The sequence below is a fragment of the Lycium ferocissimum genome, chromosome 7 (genome assembly GCF_029784015.1).
Source record: "Lycium ferocissimum isolate CSIRO_LF1 chromosome 7, AGI_CSIRO_Lferr_CH_V1, whole genome shotgun sequence".
NCBI lineage: Eukaryota > Viridiplantae > Streptophyta > Magnoliopsida > Solanales > Solanaceae > Lycium > Lycium ferocissimum.
Window position 1 is genome coordinate 15,402,147 of NC_081348.1, and position 12,289 is coordinate 15,414,435.

A 12,289-nucleotide genomic window follows, 5' to 3' on the forward strand; every position below is an offset into this window, starting at 1 on the left:
ATGCGTCAATTGGATAAATGCTTGAATCATTATTTCGCCAACATAAAGTTGCAATGCCAAAAATTAAATCAAGAGAGCCCATGATTCCCAAAAGACTAGCTGGTACATGTACGCCAAAAATTTGAACCAGAATCACGGACAAGCAGTTTGTTCTCTAAGATGGAGCGTAATAATTAAGATATCTTAGTCAGAAGCCTAATCTTGTAAAACAATAGGTTACTTCAGAAACAATATCACAAAACTCAAACGAAAAAGCAAATGAAGAGAAAAGAAGGTATATTTGAACAAGCAGCAACAAGTAGAACGAAAAAACAAGATTCGTATTACAAAAAGAAACAAGCGATAAACTTAATTTTCCACAAGAAACAAATTACCAATAGAAGGCAGTTGCCTGATTTTGTATTGTCAATTGCTTCTCTAAAATGAATTGCATTAAAGCTATAACCCAATCTGTACACACAATTACTAAGAGGGGTCTTGAAATAAACTTTCATATCAATGGCAGCACATCCCCTGTATGTAAATTGATACTCACCATTATCCACCCATCGGTCAGTTATATACGTTCTTGTAAAATAAAGATACATACGATTAGGCAAGCAGAGGATATTTATACAACCTACCAAGAGATGAGGTGAAAAAAATAAGGCACGACTTCCACGTCTCTTAGCTTTCATTCTAGAGAAAAATGCTTAGTGTGTCAATGCGGTTTCACACATGGTTCGTTCTATCTGATGCATCAGGCCAAGTGTTATCAAGAAGCATTGGGGTATAAATCATGTCAAAGCAGGAAATGTTGAGCATGAATTGGAAGTATTAGTATGTCCCATATTTTTTTTGGGGGAATGAATTGTCTCCATACTTGCCTTGGGCAAGTCTTACGTCATGAGTTAGCTTTTGAGATTGAGTTAGGTTCACAATCCATTTTCTTGTTCACAATCCATTTTCTTGATATGACGCAAGCCAGACCCATCCCTATCTTAGTTTAGCCAATTTTGGGCACCCATGTTATATGAGTTGCTATCTCCTTTTGTGATCTTGGGAAATCCTTACCTCATCAGCCAGCTTTTGGGACTGCTTATCAAGAAAAGCAGAATGTCTCAGGAAAGCAGCAACCATCTGGCTTTATGTGGGGCCCTTTTTTGTCATCACGAAGCTGGGTGGTTAGCACACTAGTTGGAGAGACTTGATTGTTATTTAGTGCTTTCACAACAGCAACAAAATTGTCTCACGAAAGCAGGCTTTAAGTGGAGCACCTTTTTGTCATCAGGAAGGTGGACAGTGAGCACATTAGTTGAATGAAGACCTGATTCATTATTTAGTCCTTCCAAACAGTCTCTCTGGATATTGCATCGAGTATCTTCTTCCGTTCAAATTATTGGTGATATAAGGAAAAATAACCATTCCTTTCCCAAGTGGGAAATGCACTGAGCCTTTCTCTATGCAAAGAGTTTGACAAAATTTCACAGGGTACCTAAAGTGCACCAAGAACCACACTGCATCAGATCTTTTCTCAAAGTTCACCACAGCATTTCCAGCAATAGAAGGATGTCAAGGATGCTCGTGATTTCCTCATGGTTTGATTCTTCCAAAGTCCAAGGCTCAAATAATTAGCAGGAAACTTCTTTGCCAATATTTGATGCTTCGATACTGAGGAGTTGTATACCCCCACAGATTGAGCATGTGAAAGACAAGATCTAATAGGCTTATATTGGTATTTCTTCCTGGAGTCTAATACAGTGCACATAGTCGTCCCGGCAACCAACAAATATTTCCCCACCTATCATCACCGGGGAGGAGAAGATGTCTCCTCCAAGTTCAAACCTAGCAAATTCCCGCACCATATCACATGGTTGATTTTCTCCGTCAAAATTCAAACTGACTCGGAGAACATGTATATTTCCAGAACTGGAGCAAACACAGACTAACCTGCCAATGACATATACACACATGGATTGAGTTTCTTATTGACTGATAACTGATTATAATCCATAGAACAATTCATTGCATGATCAAACTACAATAAATCACCTTTGAGACAGAGAAGAATCAATACATGCCAATAGCAAGTGTTCATCAACATAGGCAGATGAAGTAATTGGATGTCCAACACCGTGCTTCCAGAATAAATCACCTTTTTCCTAGCAGAATATGAAACCCCATCAGTATGATCAAAGATTTCATACAATGAAGGAGATTTTGAAGCAAGAGGAGACTAATGAGGAAAAGACGCAGAGATTAAGTAACTTGTTCCGACAGTCCGATAGATTACAGAACAGCCAAAATTTGGTCTTCAAGCTCCTTAAAAAGATTGAAAAGAACTTCTTTCGGATCATTTACACATTGGGAAGGAGAAGGCACCATTTGTGTAGGATGCTCTCTATAGTTACTGTCTTACTGAATAATCATTAATGTCATAATTATAAGCTGCAGAACAACTGAAGTTCAAGATCTTTACCAAATCAAAGGAGTAGACACTGCCATCTCTTGAGCAAACAAGCACCTGTAGAGATTTCAAAATGAAAAATATTCATACTTGCGAGCATTTAGATTTTAGATTTTGAGATACTACTAGCTGAAAAATAAGAAAGGCTTTGGGAATGTAAAGAGCGGAAAACTAAGGATAGCAGAAATAAACTTGTGAAAGGCCTAATTAGGCTGATATGGTGAAACTTTTAGGGTGACTGCAATAGCTGATTGAGTAGTCATAAGGTCTTTTCACCAAATGAAAATAGAAGCGGAAAGATTGAAAGTAATGATAATCAATGTCAAAAATAGAAGTGTGTCAAAAAAGTTGGCAGAGACATCGAGAATTAGTACGGTTCATAAACTAAGGCCTTCGCTTAATGGTGGACATAAATTCGAAGCAGAACACTGGCAGGAAGCATGAAAGCCATCAAGAAAACTTAAATGTGACTTTTGTTTTTTAAACATATTGCTAAACCCTCCGTCCTCACCCTCATAAAGATAAGAGATACCGGGTAACCTCTTATGATCTACAAATCACGACTTTCATGTTTGTTTCTCACCAAAAAGGTTCTGTACATCTCACCTACGAACTAGTATGTGACTAAGCTTCCTTGTGATCGTTATCTCTTAACATAGAAGTGTGGTTGGGCGTATCAGATTTATAACTCTAGAAGATATTACAGGGAGAATAATCACCTGCGAAGGTAGTGCACGAGATATGCAGGGCCCAGCAAATATTGGGCCAGTTGTACTCACCTATTCCACAAAAACACATAAGTAAATAAATAACTGATGATAATTGAAAAAGGGACGTCTCAGGAAATGGACAGATATGCATCAACTAAAAGATCATAATCCCAATTTCATTTGGTATTAAAGATAGTACTTATTCAATCAAGAAAATATGTGTGTTCATGCTCCAGTACATTAGTTTACGCTGATTGTTCAAATGTAAATATGCGTGCAGTTGTGCTTTGGTCATGTGGAAGAGCTGGTTCTTCTATATTTGGATTTGCCTCTTTCGTGCAGCTTTTAACAAGTTACAGTTTTGCCACCGAAAAATACCCTCCTTATATCCAAGTAACAAGAATGAATACATGGACTTCAATAAAACTAATGTTGTTATACCTTCCAGATGACAGATCCCTCAGAATCCAGCGCAACAACACTTCCATCCACCATGCAGCATATTACTGCAACACCACAAGCTAAGTTGAATGTAATTGAATCTGAAACACACACCATAATAGCACATGCTACCAACCATCCAAATTTGGACAACAATCCATAACATCATAAAAATAAAATCATAAGAAATATGACAATCTGAATGTCCAATAAAAATTTTAAGACAATCGTTGTAGCCTTAGACCTTTGTACACAGCTCTGGATGCCTTTATACACCTATCTTTTGTATATCTCTAACACCCTCTACCACAGATTACCCAATGTACGGTTGACATGCAGGCTACAAGTCATGTTATGGGTGAGAAAATGGATTAGCCAAGTGTTGCCCTCTAGATGCCCTCACATTCGAATATGGAATTTGGTATATCAACACCTTCTGTGCACCTGTAATGGTTATATGGTTCACATGGGCTAAAAATAGAACTTAAGGGCGTCAGGTTAATTTCATCAAATATTGCTCTCATAGGAAGGAAAAGATATCTGAAGATCCAACCAACATGTTAATGCAGGGGTAAAGTAGCCTAATGCATTTATAAATTCCTTTGAATGTCGTTACAGATGTCGGATATTGTGTATCTCTAACAAAGGATATCAACATCAACAGCATCTTAAAAGCATGCCACTAGATCTCCTCACTGTTCTTATGTTAAGAAGCCAACAAGTTGCAATTTTAAATCAAAAACCGTAACGAACTACGAAGGATAATCAAAGAAAGTTGCAGTAAATTTTAAGCTTTTGGATCTTTACCAAACAATCTAACAGGAAATTGCTGTAGAACTGAATTATAAGCAAACCCATTCTGCTTAATATCTAGTCACGGACAAAAATAAAACAAGCTAAGAACAAATGGATGATGACACACAAAACAAGTACCATTTCCAGATGAAGGATTGACAGAAAGTGACCCAAAAATAGGAACTCCAAACTCTTGTACCCATAGTTGACCAAATGGCAGAGCCTGCAGAGGAGAAAATTGTTTAGCAGGCTTGCAAAGAAGCAAATATTGACAATATTACAAAGTATAAGAAGCTTATGCTGTTGATACCATAGAGCAACACATATCATCCCATCCCTCTCCCTGAGTGGAGGGATTGGCAAAGAAAAGATTAACAAAGACGGGAAGAAGAGTATTCGGTTAGAGAGATATTCTAGACAAATTCTATCATGTACTGGCCTAGTATGCCATAGGGATAAAGAGGCAATTGACAAAGGTACCATAATATTCAAGACATATATATCTGATATATCTTTTAGCAACCAGCCAAGCTCTGAGACGACCTATCTTCTCGTACATCTAACAACATCCAACTTTAGTTTCACCACATGGTAAAGGAGTTAATCTCTTGGGTACCATTACTATGTAGAGCAATCATCTTATCACCCACAGCCTGATGGCAAACAAACTGAGTTATTTCTTTTGTTACAGTTTGTATTGAGATAATGGATAAACTTGTAAGGGAATTATGATATGACGGTGACATGTGGTGATAACTGAAGAAACTATTAAGTACAAAAATCATTTGGGAGTGCATCGATTACTTCTTGAAAAGCAAGGAAAGAGTGGTATCATCAGTAAAGAGCTCAACCGGTCTAGGAGATTATTATGCTAAAGCAGGCAATGAGTCACTGGGATAGTTTGTAGACCTATATCATTGGAAGAAACATTAACTAGGTGCAGGTAGGGATTTGATTGAGGTAATTTTTTATGAAGCCGAGGAGGAGTAGGAGTCTCCAAATAGGAAGAATCAGAGAGGAAGGAGTCATGAACATCGTAGTTCCATTTAGTGAATTTGGTGAGACATATGAACGTTACATAAGCTGCAAACTATTGCTAAAATAAAGTATTTCTTTGTCACGGAGTCATAGCATTTGTAGCTTCTTTTTTTTTTTTTTTTTTGAAACTGGTAACTGTATCTTTTATATTTCAAATGTAGCAAAACAGTACCTAGGTAGTGCTGAAGCCATATTTACAACAAACTCTAAATCTTACTGCCCTGTTTCTATATTGAATCTAAAACATCAATTATAGAGACAGTATCAGTTGGGTAGATCTGGTTTCACCAAAACCACAAAAGCAAGATAAAGTTTAGCTTAATCTTCTGTAACCCATTCTCCACTTTCTCAAAACATCTGGAATTTGTCTCCTTCCAAATTGTCCACCAGATGCAGGTAGGGACAATACTCCATCTGCTCCTGTCCTTTGCCTGTAAGCCTGTTTCCTCCCAACTTCTGAGAGCATCTGTGACCTTTCCGGGCATGGTCCAAGAGATGCCTTTGAGGTTTAGAATAATTCTCCACAGTTGAGTTGTAAACTTGCAATGAAGGAAGAGATGATTAACCGTCTCTGTTGTTTCTCCACACAAAAAGCATCTGGAACATAAAAGAAGTCCTCTTTTCGTCACATTGTCTTGTGTAAGGGCTGCTTCTTTAGCAAAAGTAACCACACAAAACATGCTACTTTGTGGGGAATTTTAGTTTTCCAGATGTGTTTCCAAGGCCAGTTGGCTATCTGCTGGTTAGAGTGATTCATCTTTGTGTAAGCTGCATTGACCTTGAATATTCCCCTGCAATTGCCTTGCCACCATAACACATCATCACCTGTCTGTAGTCCACCAAACTGATCTATTGAACTGAAGAAGCAGCCACTCTTTGTATTTCCCAGTCATTGATTTGTCTCCTAAAAATGATGCTCCAGCCTTGAGGTATCCACATTTCTGCTATATTCCTTTGTTGGTAGAGCACTAAACTGAAGATGTCTGGGAAAGCCAACTCCAAACTGCCCATCTCATGCCAATTGTCCTTCCAGAAGCTAGTTTTACTTCCATCAAGCACTTTGATCTTGGAATTGGCCCTCAACTCACTCCACAATACTCTAATAGATCTCCATAGACTCACCCCATATGGTGTTGTGACTTCCTTAGTCATCCAGTTATCTTCCTGTTCATACTTGGCTCTAGTTACATTGCCCCACAAGAGTAGATTCTCATTGGTGAACTTCCACAACCATTTCATTTTGAGAGCTTTAATCTGAATCTTCAAATTCTTGACCCTCAAACCTCCATATCTCTTGCCACAAGCAAGTGCTTTTCACTTAACCAAGTGGTAATCCTTCTTTTCTTTGTTCCCATGCCACAAAAAATTCCTCTTGAAGCTATCCAACCTGTTGATGACTCCGATTGGAATGGGGACATCATGTATGTTGGAATTGCATCAAGAACTGAATTGACTAATGTCAATCTACCACCCATAGACAGATACTGAGCCTTCCATCTAGCCAGCTTTTTTGCACATCTCTCAATAACATTGTTCCAAATCTCAGAAGACTTTGATTTTGCTCCCAAAGGCATTCCCAGATAAATAGTTGGTAAAGCCCCTACTTCACCACCCAAAACAGCTGCCAACACATCCATATTTGTAACATCATTGATATCCGAAGGAAACCCATTTTTGATAAATTTCGGGAGAAGTCAAGTGTTTGCTTCAGATATTTGAAGAGAAGTATCAACTTTCAACAAAATCATTTTTTTTTTTTTTGTTGATTGTTTTTGTGTGTGTGTGTGTGTGGGGGGGGGGGGGGGCAAAAAATGTTTTTCAACCAAACACCAAAAAGTAAGTGTTTCGGTTTTTGGAAAAAAAGATAACTTTTCTTTCTTAGTGTTTGGTCCAAAAACAGTTTTTGCAAACGATTGAAAAACTTTCCAAAATAATTTTTCCAAATTTTTGAAACAGACACTGCCTTTCTGGTAATTGAAAAACATTTTCCAAAATGAGTTCTCAAAATTTTGAACTACGCTGAGATTCTGAACAAAGCTGGTCAACCAAAACCAAAGTTCCACAATCCCTTACCTACCCCCATCCATCCCTTCACCCAGATAATGACCACTTAAAACATGGAGGATGGGGAAACGGGTTTGATCTGACAAAGAAACAAACGAGGACTCGTGTGTTGCAAAATGAAAAAATAATAAAATTAAATAAACGTAGAAGTTTCATCCTGTTCACATGCTATCATGATTCTACCTTCTACATATTCTTTATAACTACATAAACTTCTATCACAATCACAGATTATTACGGGATTTCTATATTATCTTCAGATTCTTAACATAAACTTCTATCACAATCACAGATTATTACGGGATTTCTATATTATCTTCAGATTCTTAACAGTATAAATGTTTGACTGGAATGAAATTTGTATCCCCTTTTCCACCGAAAAATTAATTATAAAGTAATGATAAATCATGTTAGCCCCAGAATCTGCCAAGAACCAAAGTGCCTCACATGATGGTGACATTGTTTCTGTTAAGGTCTTAACTCACATCTTAAAATCAGACCAGATTGTCTCGTATATGATCAGATGCCGAAAATGCAGCCAGTAAAAAATTCAGTTTCTTTCTACAGCTTAATACTAGCATAAATTATCTGCTTTCACATGTTATATACTCCCAAGTAACTACTCAGTAACATATAAGGCCATATGACCAAGTGTATGGAGTTTTTCAATGGCAAAAACAAGTAACTACTCAGTAACATACAAGGCCATATGACCAAGTGTATGGAGCTAAGATCGTAATATGAGATTTCTGGACACAGAGAAAAAGGTTAACGCCACTATTATCTAGTAGAAGATATGGAAAACTCTCTAACCACCAACAGGGAATAAAATTAATGTCAAAAAACACATTTGCCTATAGATCCACTACTGTTCCTATGAAGTACAAGTTGTGACATGAGGAGGGTCCCGAATTACTTTTCTTCCACTTGGTCCATCATTATTATATTCCATAAGAAAAAAACAGAAAAATGTATTCCAAAGAAATATAAATGCAAACTGCTTACCCCGACAAATAGTGCTGTTACCTGCCACAGCGCAGACTATGGCTGAGTGGATGAAGGAGTGGCGGCTGGTCGTTGCACTGATGCTGCAGCAAAAACTGTCCTCGCGATAAGAGGTGCAGTCCTCGTAGACGGAGGTGCAATCCTCGGGGAAAGAGAAGCAGTTGTCACTACCCATGTGGATGGTATTGTCTCAAAGATTGTGAACCACACTGCTGGGAGGTACCGCAATGGTCACGTCTTCCGTGCTCATCCTCGGGGTTTTTACATCGGCTCTTCGGCCTCGTCGGGGAAATCCCTTATCGGCAATATCGTCTCGGCATCCTCCCGTCGGGCCTTTTCCGACATCATAACAGCGGGGTCTCACAACGATCTCAATGGGGATGTTCGCAACATTTGCCCCGCCGACATAAATCGTTGATAAGGCATGGAAATGGCAGACGGGCATTTTGTAGCCGCTCTCTCTTCCCGTATCTCCTTAGCGATCACCCCGCATTCAATGGACAACCCGACACGATTGCCGGGGAATCGGCTGGTCACTCCGGGTACAAAGTAAGTGCGGCCACTCTTAGTTGGCACACCGAACCGGTCCACATTCCACCAAAATTTTGCCACAGGGTCAGCGAGATCTTAAGGACTTTGGCACTTCTTACGAGCTACGTGTCCCGCCCTAAAGAAGGAATCGAAGAACCCACCCGAATCGTCGCATCGCATAGCCCTCCGACTTCACCTTGTCTCTAGACTTAGCTATGGCTGCCTTAGGGGACGAAGACACTCGGAAGCAAATAGTGCCTATTTATTGCCTTGGCGGAAATGTCGACTTTTACCTTCTCACCACTATCTCATCGGTGCCCCTGGACATTCTTCTTAAGTTGATCGGGGCTTTCCGACGCAATCCACATAGGCATCGTAGTTTGTATAAAATTCCCCCTTCGACAGACAATACTTCCCCCGAGGTCGACCGAAAACTCCTAGCCCATAATGCTAGAGTGTCTCTCTCTAATCCGAGGCCGATCCTCCAAATCACAAAACCCGATACGCCTCTCCTCAAAGATAAAGGTTGCCCCTTTTTTGACCCCATCAATCCCCTTTTTCGTATCGCTCCTTTGCACCTCTACCGAGAATAATAGGTCATCTCCTATTTTTAGCTGCAGCTCACTCTGCCACTCCCCAGCACTATCATTACCAGAGTCAACCTTAGCTTCGAACCCGCTTGCAAGAGCGTACCCCCTCATCACCAAATTCGCTATCACCAGATCTATTACTCTCGAACCCTTTATTACCGGATGCTTCTTATTCCTAGACCTTTCATTGCCGCATCTTTCATTCCCGAACCCTTCATTCTAGGACCTTGAATTGCCGGACTCCGATTCGTACGAGTACCCTCCTCTTCAACCGAGGAGTCCGCGGCGACGGCGCTTTTTTTTGTCATTGGTGCCGTGTTCTCGATCTCTTGGGAGCATGGGGGCAATCACAAAATTTTCTTCATTAGAGTTTTCATCACGAAGCCGGGTGGGTACGTTACCCCCGCCCGACCTCTCTTGAGCAGTTTGGAACCACCACCCCCTTTCATCGGTTCGGGGCCTCATACATGCTTCTCACAAACGCACAACACACATATGGCACGTGCAATTAAGGCAAAAATTTGTAAAGTGATTTTAAAAAGCATTATAATTTCGTTGTGTATCCCTATTTAAAAGAAGCAGGGAATTTTTAAAGCGGTTTTTCCCTCTACTTGGTACGCTTGGGAGGCCGATAAGGCCCCTACTTTTAATCAATTTTAATTTGTCAAAAAAAGGAGGCCCAAAATTTTTGATGTAAGAAGAAGTAAGGGGTACATAAAAGTGGCCCGATTTTTGTTCGTACATAAAAAAACATAAAAACGCTTTCAGGCAATACAAACCGCAATTCAAATTTTAATAAAAATGGGTTACTGACTTCACCAATGCACTCATTCTTTTACCGGATATCGAACGTTTGGGGGGTAAAATTTTGGGCTTTAAAATAAACATTATTGCCTCCACCGAGAGGTTGATTATCCCCCTCCCCGACCGGCATTCAAATCCAAATTTACCCCAACTAACAAAAACCAAATACTACGTTTCATCCCAACCTATGGATAAACAAACCTATCTCTTTGAAAAAAAAAAAGGAAAAAAAAAAAAAAAAATTGGGAAATTGGAAATAAAACAAAAGAAAAAAAGGGGACATCAACTACCTGGATGAAATTCTCAATATTAGGTAACAAAGATTACACTAAAAAAGAAAGCGATTTTTTTTTTCCGCAATCAACAGAGAGTAGGGTTTGGTGGATTTGGGGAGAAGAGTGGGTGTTTTGGAGAAAAGATGGAGTTAGTGGGGGTTGATGGGGGAAAGGGTCGGGTATGGTATGGAGAAGAAGAATGGTGGAGAAAGTGGGAAGAAGAGGAAAGCGTATATTTTAAAATTCGCGTTTATTTTCGGAAAGTACGCCCGTACTTGAAGTCGGTGTACTTGGAAGACGTAACGGGTGGGAATTTCCGGTGATCACCTATTTACCTTTGAGGTACGGATGAAAGTCCCGTCTTTGAAGTACGAACCGTCTTCCTTCACGTACCTAGGGTGGCAATTTTGTGAACACCAATTTTAACCTTGAAGTGCGGGGTTCAATGGACGGCCGTACTCTTAAACAAATTTTGTCTTCCGTGTTCCCTTTCTTATTTCCAACTCTTTTTCCGCACAAACAAAAGTTACCTAACTAACATTTTAAGCTACAAAATTAAAAACAACGAGAAGTAAACTTGGGGTTTCCTCCCAAGGGAAGGCTTGATTTAACGTCGCAGATGGTGTCCCAATTTACTTTGTCGGATTTTTGGTCGACATTCTTCCTGGATCTTGGTACGATTAACAATTTTATCCCATAATGCAACCAGGTAGTGCTTCACCTATGCTTCATTTAAATGTTCGAGTTCCATCTCCGGACTTCAATTCAATCGCCTCGGGTGCTTACCACCTCAAAAGGGTCGGACCACCTGATTTTAACTTGCCCGGTAGGCGCTTCAATCTAAATTAATAAGCGAAGGATCACCCTTGTAAATTCGTTCAGATTTTCTTGTCATGAATCTGCTTCATCCTCTCTTTATACAATCGCCTCTCATAGGCCTGTCAAAATTTATCCTCATGAGTTGAAAAACTCGAGTTTGGTCGCTTCTCCCCAAACCATGTTCCCAAATTTCTTCAAGGCCCCATGGCCTTATGTTCAAGTTCAATGGCAGGTGACAAGTTTTCCAAAACTAGCTTGAAAGGCGAAGTTCCAATCGGGGTCTTAAAAGACCTAGAAGCCCATAAAGCATCATGAGCTTGCGGCCCAATCACGTCTGTTTGCATTCACCGTTTTAGCTAAAATACTCTTGATCTCCCGATTGGAGACTTCAACTTTCCACTTGCGAGGATGATAAGTGTTTCCACCCCATATTTACCCATACTTCTCCATCATCCCGGAAGCTCTATTGCGGTGAGAACCACCATCGATTATAGTCCTAAGTCCAAATGAGTAAATATGTTCTTCTTTAGGAACCACACACTCTTGGGTTTATTATTAGGTAAAGCCACGCTTTCCCCGTTTGACACATAATTACAACCACCAAGAATATTCATTCCAGAGCTCAAAAGGGCCCCATAAAATCAATACCCCGGACATGAACACCTCCACTTCCATTACAAAGTTCCCTAGGCATCTCCCCGCCTCCTACCTATACTCCCTTGTCTCGACAGTCAAAACCCCACATAAATTTGCATCAGAAAGGGAAAGGAA

The 12,289-nt window shown here is 39.8% G+C and overlaps 1 protein-coding gene across 4 annotated transcripts in view; it reads right to left on the bottom strand.

Moving 5' to 3' along the window:
- Positions 1-409: 409 nt before the first annotated feature.
- LOC132063512 (putative acyl-activating enzyme 19) overlaps positions 410-12,289 on the bottom strand; it is a 32,747-nt gene continuing 20,867 nt past the window's right edge. The window contains exons 13-16 of one of the 4 annotated variants that reach the window (XM_059456073.1): positions 3,166-3,225; positions 2,459-2,503; positions 2,032-2,141; positions 410-1,929 (exon numbers count right to left, since the gene is read on the bottom strand). In XM_059456073.1, coding sequence (XP_059312056.1) covers positions 1,707-1,929; positions 2,032-2,141; positions 2,459-2,503; positions 3,166-3,225 — 438 coding nt within the window. In that variant the 3' untranslated portion in view covers positions 410-1,706. The remainder of the gene's footprint in view (positions 1,930-2,031; positions 2,142-2,458; positions 2,504-3,165; positions 3,226-12,289) is intronic. The other 3 variants (XM_059456075.1, XM_059456076.1, XM_059456074.1) reach the window with 3 other exon arrangements.